Below are 20383 nucleotides of genomic sequence, written 5' to 3' on the forward strand. Positions count from 1 at the left end.
AGGACATGGAATTAACTAGCCTCTGGTTTGTGGTTCCTTTTTTAGGTATAGCACAGTATTAACACCAAAATTTGGGCACTAGGGATGCTTACAAATGTTGAGGGGAAAAAAGATTACAGCTATCACCACTGCCACGGCACTGCTCTTGGTAGTGACTGTGTTGTAGCCACGCGTTCTGGGAAACAAACTCACTCAGAAGGACAGTGCAGATAGTGGAGTGCAGTTTATTATACCGGCGGGCCCAAGGCAGAGTCTCCTCTTAGCCAAGGACCCCGACCAGCATTTGTGAAAATCTTTTATACCCCATGTGTATGTGTCCGAACCCACCACTCCAAATTCCTTGAGACTTACATAAACCAAGGAAAATACAATCCCAGTAACCCCATCATTCACGTGCTATGTGCTCATGTGCTCAAACAATTAGCCAAAAATCAATAAACCCGAGGTTACACTCCGAGAGATACAGAAAAATTTATGGCCTGTCTGGAGGAAGGGGTGATTAGTGTAGGTTTTCTCTTAGGCAATGAGTAACCTAGATACGATCTTCAAGGTTCCCCTGTCTGGAGGGAGTCTTACCCTTCTGTTGTTGTTTTCACAGGCACTAAACACAGAGTTCAGAGTCCACTGGAAAGGTGGCTGAGCATGATCAGCATGAACAGGCCTAAGATGGAGTCCAGGCCCTATGAATTCCTTCTTCAACTGAACTGAAAGGAAAATACAGCAGACCCTTGAACAACACAGGAGTTAATCCACATATAACGTACAGTCTACCCTCTGTATCTGTGGTTCCTCAGCATCCATGGATTCAACCAACCATGGACTATATTCTAGTATTTACTGTTGAAAAGATGCACTTACAAGTGGACCTCTGCAGTTCAAACCCACGTTGTTCAAGGGTCAGCTGTACTTCTTTTATGTGTATGAGATCTTGTTCTTTCCAGCATAACATATTGTGTTGTTATCCCTTACTTTTCTTAAAGTCTGAGAGTTCAGCCACTACCAAGACTTTCCTCCTCTACACTGATCCATTGTTCCACCCAGAAGCAGAGTATCCCACTCTGCTGCCACCTCCTCACTATCTCTGTTTTCTAGGACAATGGTTCTCAGCCTTGTCTGTAGATTGGACTAGCTTGGAGAGCTTCACAAATATGGATATGAATCCCCCACCACAGCTTCTGGTTTAAACTTCCAAAGGGCTGACTATGGCATCAGCATTTGTACACCTTCATAGGTGATACTAGTGTTCAGCCAAGGTCAAGAACCCTTCTAGGAGGTGTTGGGCAACCTTAAAAAGCAGACCAGTCACTATTTTATGAGACTATACCATAAAGGTCCCAGGGATACAAAGTCCAAGTTATAAACAGGGCAAGTAAATACCTGCTTGCCTGTTGGCTTCTTTGCTTCCTGAACTCTTAGGATTGTTCAAGGCAGGGAATGATAACTGCCCTTTTTCAATATTCTTGAAAATTTCAAGTGTATAGGGCATTGATTTCTCCAGTTGCTCTCCCAGTGTTTCCCTTGGTCAGCCTCACCTTTCTTCAATCTTTCCTAATCTTGCTGTAATTACTTCAAAGCTTTCAAAAGCCTTGGTTTTCTCAACTATGAGATTAAGATAACATTTACACAACAGGGCATTGTAGAGTTCATGAACCAAGAGGTTGGCAGCCTACAGTACTAGTTCCCTAAAACTATCTGAGAGGCTACAACAGAAGTCAGATCAGTTTTTCTGACTGGGAGATTCCAGAAAGTCAACTGCAATCTGCTAATCCAGATTTTTTTTAAATCCCATCTCTACACACTGAGGGAAGTGATGCATATTTAAAGATGTCCTTTGGGGTCTAACACCCCTCTACTGCTCTCTGATAGGATTTTAACTATCATAAAATTAACCAATTCTTCTGAAAAAGGAAATTGATAATTGTTTATAATTATATACCTTATTGGGATATCTACGGCCATCTAAATAACTTTCCCAACATAGAGTTTAAAACCTGTATTATGTAGTATGAAATGTCAGTATTTCTGTACTGTGAAGGAAATTTGTACTGTGATCTTGAAAAAAGGGGAGAAGATCTAAAATTCTTTTAATATAATAGCCTATGTCTTAGGACTATGGTTCAAAAACTTTGGAGGGTTATCTGAGTTACTTGGGGAACTTGGTAAAAGTACAAAGACCCAGCCTACTCTATTTCAGGAGCTTGGACCTCTGTGGTTTATTGTTCACTTAGTTCTAATATACACCCAAATTTGGGAACCAGTTCCTCAGGGCATGAGACTGATCAAGCTAGGTGGTTACTCTAAAGATGGAGGCTTTAATGGAAGAGAGTAAATGATTCATTTTTCAGGATTTGAGGTGCTTTTTTCTTTCAACTGAACTAGAAAGTATTCTCTGCCAATGAGATTGTGGACATAGTCCTCTGTCATTGTGGGCTGCCATCCCTTGATCTCTTGATTTCTGTGGAGTGGGGTGAGGCTGGTTAGGTTTCAAAGAAAAGAAGGGATGGTACTTTTGAAAATATGGTGGCATCAATTTCCTCTTTATAAGGAGTCTCGAACTTTAATATGCAAATGAATCACCTGGAAACCATGTTAAAATACAGATTTTGATTCAGGGTGAGGCCTGCGATTCTGCAGTTCTAATAAGCCCCAGGTTAGATGCTGGTACTGTTGATGTCAGCAGTGAGGTTCCAGCTTTGGTTCTTAACCTTGGCTGCACACTGGAATTTCCTGGAAAGTCTTAAAAAGTGCTGATCAATAGGTTGCACCTCTAGAGATTATATTTTTCTGATGAAACTGATAGAGATTATGGCCTGGGCCTCAAGAGTATAAGAAATTCTCAGGGTGAATTTCATATGCAGCAAAAATGGAAGATCCTGACTTTAGTCAACCATCAAATATCACCTGTTTCGCAGGAGAAACTCTAAAGTGGCTCTTTTAGTCACCTCTTTCAAACTGCAATAAACAATGTGCTTAGACAGCTCAGAGCACTCGTTTCCAAGTCTTGACCCCCTCCCCTGATGCCCTGCCATACGAATTTTTCATCTGAAGTTTTAAAATAAGAAAATAAAGACAACAGAGTCAATTTCATAAAGCTAAATTAATTCAAGCTCCAGGATGATTTTTGAAATTAAGTCATTCACACATTTTTTGTTGTTAAAATGTCTTCTTTTACTAAATGAAGATATTAACATATTTTATATGTTTATTTGTTTGTTTCTCATGTCCTTAATTTTCTAAACAAAAAGTTAGAAATCTTATGTTCATTGCCATATGGTTTTAGAAATTTTGCTTCCATGAAATCTGAAAATCTGGAAGCTATGGGTATGAGAAATTAGGAAAATATGAAAAAAAAAATGAGTCCAAGGACTTACAGTGGTTAGGACTCTGCACTTCCGCTGCAGGAGTCATGGGTTCCATCTCTGATCATGGAACTAGGATTCCGCATACCACACATCTCAGCTGAAAAAATAAATCCAAGTCTAGAAAATATTGTTGCTGGAATATGATTTTCAATCTTTGATTGTCTGATCTCTTGAAGAAAGGAATTTTTTAAGAGGTGCTTGAATTGTATAAGCACCAACAGTTTTCTATGGACTGATTTCAGTCCATATCAGTTCAGTTCAATCGTTCAGTTGTGGCTAACTCTTTGTGACCCCATGGACTGCAGCACATCAGGCCTCCCTGTCCATCACCAACTCCTGGAGCTTACACAAATTCATGTCCATTGAGTTGGTGATGCCATCCAGCTATCTCATCCTCTGTCATCCCCTTCTCCTCCCACCTTCAATCTTTTCCAGCATCAGGGTCTTTTCAAATGAGTCAATTCTTCACACCAGATGGCCAAAGTATTGAAATTTCAGCTCCAGCATCAGTCCTTCCAATGAATATTCAGGACTGATTTCCTTTAGGATGGGCTGGTTGGATCTCCTTGCAGTCCAAGGGACTCTCAAGAGTCTTCTCCAACATCACAGTCAAAAGCATCAATTCTTCGGCGCTCAGCTTTCTTTATAGTCCAACTCTCACATCCATACATGACTACTAGAAAAACCATAGCTTTGACTAGAAAGACCTTTGTTGGCAAAGTAATATCTCTGCTTTTTAATATGCTGTCTAGATTAGTTATAACTTTTCTTCCAAGGATCAAGTGTCTTTTAATTTCATGGCTGCAATCACCATCTGCAGTGACTTTGAAGCCTAAGAAAAGAAAGTCTGTCACTGTTTCCATTGTTTCCCCATCTTTTTGCCATGAAGTGATAGGACTGGATGCTATGATGATAGTTTTTTGAATGTTGAGTTTTAAGCCAGCTTTTTCACGCTCCTTTTTCACTTTCATCAAGAGACTCTACTTCTTTGCTTTCTGCCATAAGGGTGGTGTCATCTGCATATGTGAGATTATTGATATTTCTCCCAGCAATCTTGATTCCAGCTTGTGCTTCATACAGCCCTGCATTTTGTATGATTCAGAAAATGAAGATCATGGCATCTGGTCCCATCTCTTCATGGGAAATAGATGAGGAAACAGTGGAAACAGTATCAGACTTTATCAAAAATGGCTCCAAAATCACTGCAGATGGTGACTGCAGCCATGAAATTAAAAGATGCTTACTCCTTGGAAGAAAAGTTGTGGCCTAGATAGCATATTGAAAAGCAGAGACATTACTTTGCCAACAAAGGTCCATCTAGTCAAGGCTATGGTTTTTCCAGTAGTCATGTATGGATGTGAGAGTTGGACTATGAAGAAAGCTGAGTGCCAAAGAATTGATGCTTTTGAACTGTGGTGTTGGAGAAGACTCTTGAGAGTCCCTTGGACTGCAAGGAGATCCAACCAGTCTATTCTGAAGGAGATCAGCCCTGGGATTTCTTTGGAAGGAATGATGCTAAAGCTGAAACTCCAGTACTTTGGCCACCTCATGTGAAGAGTTGACTCATTGGAAAAGACTCTGATGCTGGGAGGGATTGGGGGCAGGAGGAGAAGGGGACGACAGAGGATGAGATGGCTGGATGGCATCACTGACTCGATGGACGTAAGTCTGAGTGAACTCCAGGAGTTGGTGATGGACAGGGAGGCCTGGTGTGCTGTGATTCATGGGGTCGCAAAGAGTCGGACAGGACTGAGTGACTGAACTGAACTGAACTTACTCTGCATATAAGTTAAATAACCAGGGTGACAATATACAGCCTTGACATACTCCTTTCCCGATTTGGAACCAGTCTGTTGCTCAGACATATAAAAAGGATTAATTTTCCAAATATACAATGATTTAAATACAAATCCATAAAATACTTACTAAATGCATACTAGCTTTAGTTTTTATACAGTTTCTTTTGACATGGTAATATCACCAACTACTTTTTGATCTTTCATCACGAACAAGGCATCATACTATGCATCTTATGTAGGCTATCTCATATAATCCTCAGAACAACACAATGAGATAGATACTGTTATAATGGCTTTCAGTTCAGTTCAGTTCAGTTGCTCAATTGTGTCCAACTCTTTGTGACCGCATGAATAGCAGCACGCCAGGCCTCCCTGTCCATCACCAACTCCCGGAGTTCACTCACACTTACGTCCATCGAGTCGGTGATGCCATCCAGCCATCTCATCCTCTGTTGTCCCCTTTTCCTCCTGCCCTCAGTCCCTCCCAGCATCAGGGTCTTTTCCAATGAGTCAACACTTCACATGAGGTGGCCAAAGTACTGGAGTTTCAGCTTTAGCAAAGAGTCGGACATGACTGAGCAACTGAACTGAACTGAACTGAACTTCCAAAGAAATCCCAGGGCTGATCTCCTTTAGAATGGACTGGTTGGATCTCCTTGCAGTCCAAGGGACTCTCAAGAGTCTTCTCCAACACCACAGTTCAAAAGCATCAATTCTTCGGCACTCAGCTTTCTTCATAGTCCAACTCTCACATCCATACATGACCACTGGAAAAACCATAGCCTTGACTAGATGGACCTTTGTTGGCAAAGAAATGTCTCTGCTTTTCAATATGCTATCTAGGTTAGCCATAACATTCCTTCCAAGGAGTAAGCGTCTTTGAATTTCATGGCTGCAGTTACCATCTGCAGTGATTTTGGAGCCCCCAAAAATAAAGTCAGCCACTATTTCCACTGTTTCCCCATCTATTTCCCATGAAGTGATGGGACCAGATGCCATGATCTTTGTGTTCTGAATGTTGAGCTTTAAGCCAACGTTTTCACTCTCCTCCTTCACTTTCATCAAGAGGCTTTTTAGTTTCTCTTCACTTTCTGCCATAAGGGTGGTGTCATCTGCATATCTGAGGTAATTGATATTTCTCCCAGCAATCTTGATTCCAGCTTGTACTTCTTGCAGCCCAGCGTTTCTCATGATGTACTCTGCATAGAAGTTAAATAAGTAAGGTGATAATATACAGCCTTGACATACTCCTTTTCCTATTTGGAACCAGTTTGTTGTTCCATGTCTTACAGATGCAGAAACCAAGTTATAGAGAAATTAAATAACATGTCCAAGGTCATACATCTAGTAAGTTAGAGAGTCAAAATTACAAAGTCTCACTTATAATAATAACTTATTATAAGACTAACTTATAATGACTAACTTATAAGGTATAAGGATACCCTATAATAATGATTCTGTATTTAATAAAACTAGTATCATGAGAGGTTTTCCCTTTTTGCCATTATAAAGAGTTCCTTAAAACTGAAATGACTAGAAGCCTCTGCTGTGGGGTTTCCATTTAATAAGAAATAAGACATTATAATGAAAAAAGCAAAATTTTAAACAAAAAGCCAGTCCTGTTATTTTTGTAAGGCTAAAACTTTAGCTGAGGGACTGCCATCACTCTGACACATGGAGAGAACTTAAACTCTGGATCCCAGATTCTCATTCCAGGTTTTTATCATCTGCAGATATGAGGCAATGTATTATAATGGTAAGATCATGGACTTTTGAAATTAAACTGACTTTGGTTTGAAGATGAGTTCTTCCAATGTAATTAGTTGTGTGAGCTGGGGCAAATTACTAAACTTCTTTGTATTTCAGGTCCTTCAGCTATAAAATTAGAATAGTTATATCCATCGTCACTGCCCAACAGAGACAGACGTCCCATGTCAGGCAGAATGGCCCAGCTCTGGGGACCCCACTGTGCTTGGCCCTTGAGGGGAACAGGCTGGGGAGGTTGTGGCCTTGACAGAAATGCTGTGGCAGATCCCAAAGGTGCAACAGCTGGGGGCTGTCAGCTAATGGCACTCCTTCCAGAAGGTTCTCTCTTGAAAAACAATCTGTGTGTGTACCTCCATGGTTGCCACACTGCTACTTTCTATTTTGTAGTGAAACTGCATACTTGAGGGGTGATGTCCCCCCTCCCAAATGCCACAATCCAGTTTACTAATTTTTCTCTATATATCTTGTCTTTGGTCTTGTCCCTTTCAACTTTACCAATTGCCATATATCAATTATAGTTCATCATTACAATTGATAGGCCCACAGTTGGCTTCTTAGCACTGCAAAAAATACTAAAATCAAGGCTAAGACATCAGGGGAACAACATCTGGCTTCTGTAATGACTACATATTTATCATTAGCTTTTAAACCTGTCATGTTGATAGGTAGTTGTAACAGTAAAAATTCTCATGTATTAGCATTTCTTATGACTCTTTAAGATCCTAAATTAAGAAGGAATTATTAAGCCTAATCAACTTGGATAATCTTTTCTTCATTTGCCACAGTGTGTTGTCTAGCATGACAGATGCCGTGCTGGCGCGAGTGTACAAACAATCAGATCTGGACATCCTGGCTAAAGAAGCATCCATCCCAATTGTCAATGGGCTGTCGGATTTGTACCACCCTATCCAGATTCTGGCTGATTACCTCACGCTCCAGGTTGGGTTACTTCTTTGCCTCACACAAGAGCAAAATCAATAAATAATTCCTAAGTAGCTCTAAATGGAAGCATTTAAATTGTGGTATTGGTGTTTTGTTTTCAAATAACATCTTGGCAGAGATGCATAGCATATGTGTACAACTTGATATCCAAGGAAGATAGGGCATTATTGAAAACAGACTAGAAGACACTTCAGTTCTCAAACCTTTGCTTTTTGGGTGCCATATTTATTTAACGCAGTGGATGAACAGGGAGTGCTGGAGCACAGAAAATGGAAACATCTTTATGTCATGCATAATACGTCAGGTTCTATGATTTGGGAGTGAAGACTGATGGAGAGTGCTTTGAATATTCAAAATGCCCAATTACTAAATCACTTTCTGAGAAGAAGGCCATTTGCTATTATTTTAATAAACTGCTTAAGACTGGAGTTAAGAGCATGTAGAATTCATAGAATGGACGTGCAGATTTAGCCATGTCCCTTCAAATTATGAACCTGAATAACTTTGAAAGATTCATCCTGTTGGATTTGCCACAGCCAATCTACATAGTCTTGCCACTGGGAATCCTAACAACCATGGTTTCTGCATCTATGAACTATTCTGGGAGACAGGGCAAACTGGACAGGTCCACCTTGCTCCTCATTTGAATATGCCACACACATGTAAATGTGAGGTTAAACTCAAAATGAAACTCTTTGGTGATGAAGATAAGATGAATGCAGAGAGGATATACTATGTTAGACACCAAGCAGCTGTTTGTAGGTATGGCTTTACATATATGCCAGATAATTTAATGCTTCTCACTGGGGTTTCATCAATCCTAGTTTATATATTCATGAGGGACAGTGAAATGTTCTGTTCATCATATTATCCCCTGCAGGACCTGGTGCAATGCCTTCATAACAGACATGCTCAAAGTAGGAGTTGAATGAATAAATAGCAACTTGTTAAGAGCATGGAATTTAAATCAGATGGACCTGGATTTACATCCTAGCTTAGCCACTTAACTAATTTGTGATCTCCAAATTAGTTAGACTTTCTCTTTTAAAAATCTTAAAATCTTCACACTTCGATTTAAATCTCTTTACATTTGTAAATATATAAATGTATACAATATATGAAACCTACAGACACTTCAAGAAAAGTAAACTAAACACCCATGTGCCCATTATGCAGTTTTGGCAAATCTTACTTTAGAATTTTTTGTTTTTAAGTAAAATATTACAGGGACTTCCCTGGTCATCTGGTAGTTAAGACTCTGGGGTTCCACTACAGAGGGTGCAGGTTCAATCCCTGGCCAGGGAACTAAAATCCTGCAATCCCATGCAGTGTGGCCCAAAAATATTACGGGTAGATTTGAAGTCCGCTGTGTAACTATCTTTGATCCCATTTCCTCCAACCCCTCAAAGACATTTTATCCTGGTGTTTGTATTTATGATTTCCAAGCATGTGTTCATACTTTAACTGTCCATGTCAATATCCATAAGAAATCAAGTGTATTAATGGTTTTTCAGCTATATAAACAGGAACATTCTCAATACCCATGCTATATTGTTCTAGGTGCATTCTATTTCCCCTTTCTTATTCTAACAAGTATAAGCTTCATAAAAGCAGAGATTTTTGTCTCCTTTGTTCATTGTTATATCTCCAGGGCCAAGGACAGTGTCTGGACATGGATGGTTCTCAATTTGTTGAATGAAAGAACAAATGCAACAAAGATTCAGATTTGTGATATATGAACATATGAATCTTCATATGTTCATATGATGTTTTGGCTTAAGATATTAGGATTTTTTTTGGTTATTAGGACTTCTTTTTGGTGATTGTACCTTTATGTTATCAAATTGCTCTGTATAATGCAAAAAAAAAAAGTAGTTTCTTCATTCCAACAAAGATGTGGACTGTTTCTTTTATAGTAATTCTAATAATTGTTTCACAGAAGTGGATTTCCTCCTGGATGTAATTTCCTCCATCCCTTGCCTTTCAGGAACACTACGGCTCTCTGAAAGGCCTTACCCTCAGCTGGATTGGGGATGGGAATAACATCCTGCATTCCATCATGATGAGTGCGGCTAAATTCGGGATGCACCTTCAGGTGGCTACCCCAAAGGTAGGGAAACTTTCTGCCTTGAAACTAACCCCCCTTGGAAATCATTCCCAGATACAATCACCTAGTGAAAAACAGACCTCTCTTCCATTCAAGGAGAGCACAGTTGAGGCCACAAAATTTAGGTTATGTTGCTATCCCTACTATTGTAGCTATCCAGCCTCTTGAGTGTCCAATTTCCCATCTCTACAAAAAGAGATAATCATGGCTGATGCCTTTCATCTTGTGAGTTTCTGTGTTAAAAGCATGTCTGAATTATCCCTTTGAATGCCCTGAAACCAGCCATTATGATAACTGGCTTTCTTGTGTATTGCTACCACAAAGGCTGAAGAATATAATGAAATCCAGACAGGCTAGAAATCTCAAGGCATGGGGAAGATGCTGTCATTGTTCAAATATTACAGTTTGGTGAAAACAAATTCAATCAAATGTGAAGGACACAGTGATGGCGTCTGCATCAGCTTAGTGCTTCAAAACTCAAATCCAAGGGTCCTTCAGCCTTTTAAATCTGAATCCTGGCTGTGAAGCTGACCTACCCTACTTCCTATCCTGCTGTTAATCTCTCACGGGACATATGGGAACAGGAACAGGCCTTCTTTTATAGGTCCAAAGTAACCCTTTTGATATACAAGAAACTAGTAATAATTGTTGTCTGTGAGAAGTGAAGCTGGGAGGTTCAAGGTTAGAGGTAGGAGGGAGACTTTATTTCTGCAATATATCCTTTTATATGGTTTAAATTTCTTAACATGTAAATGTTTTACGTACATGATTACATAAGTCCATAAATAAATACACTAAAATTAAAAAGTGCAGATCCTCCTAGGAGAAGCCCTATGTTACAAAACTCCCAGCTTCGAGTATAGGATTAATAGATGCAAACTAGTATATATAGGATGGCTACACAATAAGGTCCTACTGTACAGCACAAGGAAATATATTCGCTACCCTGTGATAAACCAGAATGGAAAAGAGTATGTATATGTTTACATACATGTATGTATGTTCTTTTTATATATAATGGAGTCTCCTTGCTGTGCAGCAGAAATTAACACACTGTAAATCAACTAAACTTCAAAAAAATTTTTAAAAAGATACTCCTAGCCTCATACAGAATGAGTAGGCCTTTTAGAGGATAAAAACTAATCCTACAAGTGACCAATACACAAATCAGTTCTGAGCTATCCCCACAGAACCTTTTACATAACCCATCTCTACTAAGTTCTTTTCTTTGTTACGTTTCTATTAGTTATGATTTCTGATCAGGAGTCTTTTGGAAGGAAAATGCCCCTAAATAGAAGACATTGCAGAAACAAAGGACAGAATTGACCTTTCCGTTAAGGGACGATGATTTAAAATATTGTGCACCAGTGTGTTTCTGGCTGGGCATGTGTTTGCTCTCAGTGGTCACTGCCATAGTTCACTCTGATAACCTAAGACATTCAGAGGTGAGTGTGTGAGGCCTAAAACTCACTCTCTGATTCTGCTTCTTGAGTTTAAGATTGACTAAGGGATTTCTAGGGACATGGGACTATCAGTGCTAAAACCAGGAAGGCCACAGGCAAACTAGAGTGATCTGGTCACCCAAATGTCATGTCAGGCACAGTGCTTCAGGCTGATCCAACAGGCGAGCTCTAGAGTGTTGCCCCAACCTGAGACAGGGAGTGCTCCTGCCCACTCTTTCAGGACCTTCTGCTCGGGTTCACTAAGAACGGCCCTGCTGAAATAGTAGATCTCGGTTTTTCAAGACCACAGGCTCTTGTTTCTGTTTAATCTGTAAGTTACCATGCTAATAAGGTGCACAGAGTAATTTAGCACTACACTGCAGCTCCGTTCAGTTATAGGTTGCTTTCCTCACTTTTTAAGTTTTGGTGATAATCGTCTTCAAATTTAAAGTGCTGTTTAGATTTACTAGATCCCATATTTACTTAGTGCTCTCTACTAAGTTTCCTTTTAACTCTACCAACTCCAGCGAGTAAGAGTACTCTTATAGAACACAGAGTGTGTTTTTGCACTGTCTGTACCTAAAGCAATAATCCTATTGTATGCTAGAGCATGCTGCCTGAGTATTACTAGTGGAAGTAAGATCTTTTCCCTACCTGAGAATTTCACTGTCTTTTAAAAAGCAAAAATTACAGTAATGTATTTGAGCATACCCAGAACATCCCCAGGACCAGGAAGCAGAGGGAAACGCCAGGTCTAAGAACAAGGGGTTAACTTATCAGTGTACAGCCAAAAAATGCATCTTGGAATAGCTTTTGACATTGATGTGTTTGCTTTTGTTTTCTCTTTTTTCCCATGCCCCCAGCCCCCAATTTTCTAGTTAACTTTTTCCACATCCCTCTTGATATTCAATACAATTCAATTACTTAAGATTCAGTTTTCCCCATTTTTTTGGTACTGTATATATTTTTGTGAATTATACCTTGTTGTTTTAAAAAATCAGTTAATAAGTTGATGTTTTGTAAAACCCCTTTTTCTTAGTGGTGTCATATTTGAATGCTTCATAAATTAATGATTCTGGAGCTTATGTTTCTTATTCTCTGTTTTCTTTTGAACGTATGTGCTCTTATTAAGTGGAGGAAGAGGGCTGAATAGCTTGGTTTACGCGGAAGACCAATAAAATTCCAGACAAGGAATTTGCACCATCTACGTTGGGCCACCGGCGCCCGCTTGAATATCTAAGGGTGCCTTGCCTTAAGCTCCCTTTGGCGCGGGTCTTAACAGCCAGGGCAAGTAAGTAGACCTGGCGAGCCTCCGCGCCCCAGGTGGAGATTCAGCCTGAAATTAAAGTAAAGAGCAGAGAGAGGAAAAGGGAGAGAAGAAGAGAGAGAGAGAGAGAGACACGGGGGGAGCCAGATTCTCAAGAAACCAGGCCAAGAGACTAGTTCGAGAGACTAGTTCGAGAAACTGGTCCGAGAAGCTGGTCCCATCCTTTATTGTTCAGAAGGCCTTTTATACTTTTGATAAAACATGGAGATCAATGGGTAACACAAAATTATGTAGCGTTCGCAACCCAGATTCTTTCCGTATATCATTTTGTATACAAAAGGTCTCAGGTGATTTATATTATCTTCTGGCCAAGAGGCTTGTTAACACTTTTTGGCTCTCTTCCTTAATGAATGTTAATTTTGTTTCCCCTGAAGTGTTTTTCTTTAATCTACATCTCCTTAAAGTGCTAAAGTTACATCTCTATAGAACAAAGGTGCAGCGGGTTATAACAAAGAAGGTACTTAACTCAAAGATCTAATGTTGCTAATACCAGGTCTACTACTTGTTTTTCTATATACCAACTATATCTAAAAATAAAGGATATGAAAATTTGGCAGCAAGCATTGACTCAACAAATGAAACTTTTAATCAGTCCTATTCTAAAGATTTTGACTCTTCGGAAGCCCCTACATTCCTAGGATGTTTTAAGCTTCCTGTGCCTCCTGCGGTCAGGAGGCCTCAATCACATGTGCAGCTGTACGAGTCCTGCAGGCAGGCTAGAAAGCCATCAGAGGGTTTTTTGGATTGAAACACTCTTTCAAATGCAGAAGACTAAAGCCCTGAATTGACTTTTTCCAGAAAATGTCAGAAGAGTGGAAAAGCAGAGCACAAAAATCAGCAGATTTTTGTTGGGGTACATGCTTAGGAATTTCCAGAGGGGTCCCTGAAGTCTGAGCACGCCTTGCGTATGTCAGCTTCCTTCCTCATGACCTTGTCACCGGCGGGATTCCTCACACTGGCTCCCGGCAAGGGAGGATGGGCTTTTATCCTTGGAACCAGTCATTGGTCAAGGGCAGCATGGAGAGGTGGGTGGTGAATCTTCTGGCACTTTTTTTTCTTTGTTTTTTACTAGCTTCAGATTTTATCTTTGAATTCTTTTTTTAATAATTGGAAGATAATTGCTTTACAGTATGGGCTGGCTTCTGCCATACAACAATGTGAATCAGCCACAAGTACACATATGTTCCCCTCCCTCCTGAACCTCACCCCCCACCCCATCCCACCCCTCTAGGTTGTCACAGAGCATCAGGCTGAGCTCCCTGTGCCCATACAGCAGCTTTCCACTTTAGCAGGAAGAGCAGCTGGGGAGTTAGAGGGCCATCCTAAAGAAGAGCTGAGTGTTAGGTATTAAAAGCACACTGATGGGGACTTCCCTGGTGGCCAGTGGTTAAGAATCTGCCTGCCAATACAGGGGACACAGGTTCGATCCCTGGTTGGGGAAGATCCACGTGCCACTGAGCAACTAAGCCCACGAGCTGCAACTACTGAAGCCCATGCTCTAGAAGCCTGCACACCACAACTAGAGAGTAGCCCTCACTCATGGCAACTAGAGAAAGGCCTGGTGCAGCAGTAAAGACCCAGCACAGCCAAAACTAAATAAATAAGTATATTTAAAAAGCACACTGAAAAGGGAAGAGGGGGCAAAAGATACAGATCAGGGTCCTCTGAGGGCCTCTGAGTAGAGCACCAGCATTGTCTGCTGCATCCTGCCAAAACCAAATGCAACAAACAAGGCAAAAGAAAATGTCTTCCCCTCGTGTTCTTGCTGAACCACTTCGAGTCAATGTACCCTGCTGCCTTAGTCTCCCAGGACTGCCATAACAAATTCCCACAAACTGGGTGGCTTAAAACAACAGAAATGTATTCTCTCACAGCTCTGGAAGCTAGCAGTCCAAAATCCAAGTGTTGGCAGGACAACACCCCGCCGCCACCACCACCACCACCACCACACACACACACACACACACACACACAATGCCTCTAGGGGAGGATCCTTCCCTGTCTCTTTCCCACTTCCGGTAACTTCAGGCATTCCTTGCCTTGTGGCTGCATCACTCCAGTCTCTGCCTCCGTCCTTCCTTTATTCCCATTTTCTCTGTCCACATGCTCCTCTTCTTATGAGGATAGCAGTTAAATTAAACTTCAGCTAAGCTCAGTCGCTCAGTCGTGTCTGACTCTTTGCGACCCCATGAATCGCAGCACGCCAGACCTCCCTGTCTATCACCAATTCCCAGAGCTTACACAAACTCATGTCCATCGAGTCAGTGATGCCATCCAATCATCTCATCCTCGGTCGTCCCCTTCTCCTCCTGCCTTCAATCTTTCCCAGCATCAGGGTCTTTTCCAATGAGTCAGTTCTTCGCATCAGGTGGCTAAAGTATTGGAGTTTCAGCTTCAGCATCAGTCCTTCCAATGAATATTCAGGACTGATTTCCTTTAGGATGGATTGATTGGATCTCCTTGCAGTCGAAGGGACTCTCAAGAGATCTTCTCTAACACCACAGTTAAAAAGCATCAATTCTTCGGTGCTCAGCTTTCTTTGTGGTCCAACTCTCACATTCATGCATGAATACTGGAAAAACCATAGCTTTGACTAGATGGACCTTTGTTGGCAAAGTAATGTCTCTGCTTTTTAATATGCTGTCTAGGTTGGTCATAGCTTTTCTTCCAAGGAATAAGCATCTTTTAATTTCATGGCTGCAGTCACCATCTGCAGCGATTTTGGAGCCCAGTATGACCTCCTTTTAACTAAGTACATCTGCAAAGATCCTACTTCTAAAAAATGGTCACATTCTAGGACTGGTGGTCCAATGGTTAAGAATCCACCTAGTAGTGCAGGGTATGTGGGTTCGATCCCTGGTCAGGGAACTAAGATTCCACATGCCTTGAAGCAAATAAGCCTCTACTAGTGAGCCCACATGCTCTGGAGCCCGCATACCACAACTATAGAGACTGTGGCCTGCAATAAAAGATCTCACATACTGAAACTAAGATCCTGAGCATACAACTAAGACCTGACACAGCCAAATAAACAAATATATTTTTAAAAGGTCACATTCTGAGGTTCTGGTGGGGAATAAATGTTTGGAAGACATTCTTCTACCTAATACACTTGCCATAGAAGAAATGCCAGGTAGGCAGCCTAGGGTGTCACCCTATTTTATAGAGTAAACTTTGGGTACTCAGAGAGCTAACTCTTATAAGAGAGAATTCACTCTCATTCAGCAAAAACTGAGATAAAAGGTCAGATTTGACATGTGAATAAGGTAGTTCTTCATTTTATGGGAAAACTTAGCACACTCTTACTGCAAATCTAGTCTGAGGAAGGGCTCTATATTAATGCAAACAATTTTACAGATAAAATATACATTCACAATGATTGTTCCCTGCTATAAGGTTTCTTTGGAAAGGTTTTATTCTGTTGGGGAAATACATGATTTAAACATTTTATTGCATGTCCAAGATGTTTTATTAACATCAAAGGGAAAACTTCCAATGTTACAGAGTAATTTCAGTATTGTTCTTATGCAGAAACTCATTTAAATAATAACAAGCACTAAAACCTGGTTAAATCTGGGTGGGAGTAAGAGTTTTCAAAAGTCTTCTGGAAAGTCTGAAGTGTAGAAGGTGCTCCATCAATTTATAAGTAGACCTATTTCCTTTCAAGATAGAGCTAGCAGGTTTATTATAAATTTAAGAATCACTGAAAAATTTCCAAGGCCATAATTAATCTATTTCCCCATCCTTTAACCAAGAATAACTTACATGTTTGAGAAAACATAATTTTGTCCTGGATTGTAAAGCTATTCCATAAACTATTGATGGTAATGATTTTAACATTGTTCTAAGTGAGTATTTAGACTGAACTGGGTCTGTTAATCACCTTCATCTGGTTTTAAGATTTATGTCAAAGCCAATGAGTGATTTAGTACTGAAAGCTTAGCTGTGAGTAAAGAATTCCTCTTTGTATTCTCAGTCATGGCCCAATGCATGCAAGGTTGGGTGATTTTGTAATTTCCAAACCACTCTGTTGGTTCTCTAAGTACTTATTGATTCCTTCTCTAAGAATGATTATACTTGGAAGTATAAAACCTGTTTTCCAGAGGGAAGGCTGAATTTTCAGGGCAGGAGGTACCTGGGGTAAGAGCCAAGCCTCTTCATTTATGTTTACCAGTATGAATGGTCACAACATGAGTTGCCAAATTAGCAAGCCTTTATTAATTACCTTCCCCAAATATAGATAAACAAAGCTCCAGAATTTATGGCTATTGAGGGTGATAAAGCTGCAAAAAGATCTGCAGGAATCATCACCATCTGATAGCTTCTATCCTCAAGAATTTTTTTTGTTGAGAGAAGGAACTATGATAGATAAACATGTGTAAATAAACACAATTTCCAATGAATAAACCTGAACATCCCTGCTGTGGGCTGAGTTTCCTGAGAAGCAGACTCTGACACAGAGTTCAGCCTGCAGGTTGTTGATGACGGTGTGCCCTTGAGAAGGGAGGGGAAGGAAACAGGAGAAGTCAAACTGTGATGCAGGCCGGAGAGCAGCCTCAGCTGACCTGATAGAGAATTCTAGATCTGAGATGGTCATTTAAGGGTTGTTGCAGGTTGGGAGGAGGGAGTCAGGTTTTCATGTCCCCTTGTCAATCAGTCTCAGAATGCAGGTGGCCTTGGAAGGGTATGCGACCTTGGGTGCGTCAGCTCTCTGCAGCTGTGCCAGTGCCCAACTAGGGCTGACAGCTGAAAGCCACCTTCCAGGGCATGCGCAGCAGCTGGAGCACAAGTCCATTATTCATGAAGGGGATCTGGGTGGCTTACCACACCCATTGCTGTGCCCTGCTGAGAGTTTATAAAAAGAGGCATAAATCAATTCTAAGAATTCAGGAAAACGAGAAAGATGGGGAAGCTGAGAATAATGATGATGTTTTGACTGACGAGCCTTCCACTTGGAGGGTCTGGAGGTGGGGCTGGCCCAGGGTTTTGACAAAGGAGGAGCTGACATGTTCCAGTAAAGACGCCCAGGAAGGGACAGAGGGGGGAGTGTTCAAGGGTGAAAGGCTGTGACGGCAGCAAAGGGCAAGACGTGTACAAGTATGACAATTAGATTGGCTTTCCTGCAGCAAGATGTTGAGAAAAATTAAAAGAGACAGAAGCAAGAGATGTCGGCGGGAAGCCTTGATACCCTTAATCAGCTTCGACTTATGGAACAAGTGGTAAACATTGAAGGCTTCGGAGATTATTCATGCTGCTGTGTATGGTGTACATTGGAGGTTGAGGATGGAAGAAGACGGGCTACCTGTGGGGTCTAGAAGAGTTGGGGGGACTTCAGCTGTTTCCACAGCATCCCCTCACCTAAAGTTGAGACCAGAGTGAGCAAGCAAGGTACCTAGGGTGCAAAATTCATGCTTGCACGACTGTCAGTGAGTGCCTCACTCAAGTCCTGACCCTGCCCTCACCAAACAAACCCAAACACATCTATTTCAACAAAAACAGTATATTTGCTATGCAAAGGCCATTTCAAAGCCAGCTCCCTGCCTGCAGAACACTGGCTGGTGAGACTAAGATGTGTGCGTGGGCTCTTAATATTCAGCTGAGATGCTGAGGGAAGGTTTCTCTGAGGAGGAAACATTTGAGCTGAGAGCATTGAGACCTGAAAGCTTTATCCACATGGAGTGGGTGGGGAAAAGCATTTCAGACCGAAGGAAAACAAAAACATTAAAAAAAAAAAAACAGCTTGTAGAAAGACTCTGAGACAAAAATGCAGTAAATTGTAGGCTTATGTATACAATCCTCTTAAACTATTAGAGGAACAACAAAAGGTGCTACCAAGAGCTGGAAAGCACCACACCCCGTTTATCTTTAGGACTAAAGAGGTCAAAAATAATCGAAGCAAAATGGGGCAACTGATTACCTTTTTAAATTCCCAAAAGCACTCTTAAGCTTTGAAATTCTAGACGTCAACATCATATTCTACTGAACATGGGGAGTAGGCATGTTCAGTAGGTTGGGCTACGACTTAAAGCAGAAACAGGAAAGACAGCAGGAATATTGTTGAAAGTGATGCATATATAAGAAGGCATATATAATTAAACACACACACACACACACACACACCAAATAACAGTTAATTCCTTCCCCTGCAGGGTTATGAGCCGGATCCCAGTATAACCAAGTTGGCGGAGCAGTATGCCAAGGAGGTATGCTCCTTATATGTAAAGGTGTCATTGTCTTTCCCTGTCTCATGAAGTTCTTTAACCAGCTTGCTTGTGTATGCCAGAATGGTACCAAGCTGTCGCTGACAAATGATCCATTGGAAGCAGCTTGTGGAGGCAATGTATTAATTACAGACACTTGGATAAGCATGGGACAAGAAGAGGAGAAGAAAAAGCGGCTCCAGGCTTTCCAAGGTTACCAGGTTACAATGAAGGTACAAATTGATGCCTCTCTGAAGGTTCATTAATCCCATTCATAAAGGCCAGAATCAGCTAATCACTCAATCACTTTTGGAAGAGTAGACCGTCCCTTCCTTCCTTATCAAGGACACGCTGATTGTACCCCCCACCCCCTCAACACCCCCCCCCTCCCGCCGCCCCGTGATTTCTTTCCTCCTAAAGATGAGCTCTGCCCTTTGGAAAGACACTTTTGTCCAGGATGAAGGAATTGAAACCCAGGCAGAAGAGAGAAGCAAGCCTTTCCCTCTTGCAACAGCAGAGGCATCAGAATGCTTGATGATCTGTTTAGATATACTAGGCAACTTCTGTTGCAAGCAGTTTCTTTTGATTTCTGCTCTAAGAAAAGCCCCATAGTTCTGTACTTCAGGCTAGCCCTTGCCTCTATTTTCCAAGGACTCAAGTCGTTTAGTTTTGCTAACTGCCTCCAGGGCACTCCCAGGGGAATTCCATCTATTCTGATGCTTTTCATTAAGCTCTGAAGCATGGCTTGTCAACCTTGAGCGTGACTGAGAATTGACTGGAGTTGTTAATACATAGCTGGCAGGACCCCCCTTCTCCAGGGATTCTAAATCAGTAGGTCAGGGGTGGGACCCAAGAATTTGCATTTCTGCCAAGTTCCCAGGTGGTGCAATACTGCTGCCCCAGGGTCAAGCTTTGAGAACCACTGTTCTGCAGGAATATCCTAAAAGTCAGGTGTACATTGGGATTCTGTCTGCAGAGCAACTCTTTTGTTTGGTGGAGAAAGGGATTAAGCAATTGCAATAGATGTTTTATTGATAAAATATTTAAAATATAAATACAAGCCTCTTATTTATACATGACAACAGAATGAAGTTAGAAAAATAAAGTGAAAATGTATTTGCCCTAGCCCCTTAACAGTGACTATTCCCAGAGGTAGCTACTGTTAACAATTTGATGTGTCTCTTTGCAGAGCTTTTCTGTGTATTTACATATTCCTGTACACACCCACACCCACACCCCTACACCTCTAATGATTTATCATAAATGGTAGATTAGACGTATTATTCTGACTTACTTTTTCCACTTAACAAATCTTAGATTTTCTTGTCTATTCATTTAGATATCCTTCCTTCTCTCTGACTGCATAGAATTCCAAAGTATGAGTGGGCCTTATTTTATCTGTTTCCTGTCAAAAAATTAGGCTATTTCCAATTATCC

General features: G+C 41.0%; 1 protein-coding gene across 2 annotated transcripts in view; it reads left to right on the forward strand.

Moving 5' to 3' along the window:
- Nucleotides 1-20383, forward strand: part of OTC (ornithine transcarbamylase) — a 74854-nt gene that overhangs the window by 42820 nt on the left and 11651 nt on the right. Inside the window, exons 5-8 of one of the 2 annotated variants that reach the window (XM_070289889.1) lie at nucleotides 7714-7867; nucleotides 9858-9980; nucleotides 18896-18949; nucleotides 19030-19179. In XM_070289889.1, the coding sequence (XP_070145990.1) occupies nucleotides 7714-7867; nucleotides 9858-9980; nucleotides 18896-18949; nucleotides 19030-19179 (481 nt within the window). The remainder of the gene's footprint in view (nucleotides 1-7713; nucleotides 7868-9857; nucleotides 9981-18895; nucleotides 18950-19029; nucleotides 19180-20383) is intronic. The other variant, XM_070289890.1, reaches the window with a different exon arrangement.

Source organism: Ovis canadensis, chromosome X (genome assembly GCF_042477335.2).
Source record: "Ovis canadensis isolate MfBH-ARS-UI-01 breed Bighorn chromosome X, ARS-UI_OviCan_v2, whole genome shotgun sequence".
Lineage (NCBI taxonomy): Eukaryota > Metazoa > Chordata > Mammalia > Artiodactyla > Bovidae > Ovis > Ovis canadensis.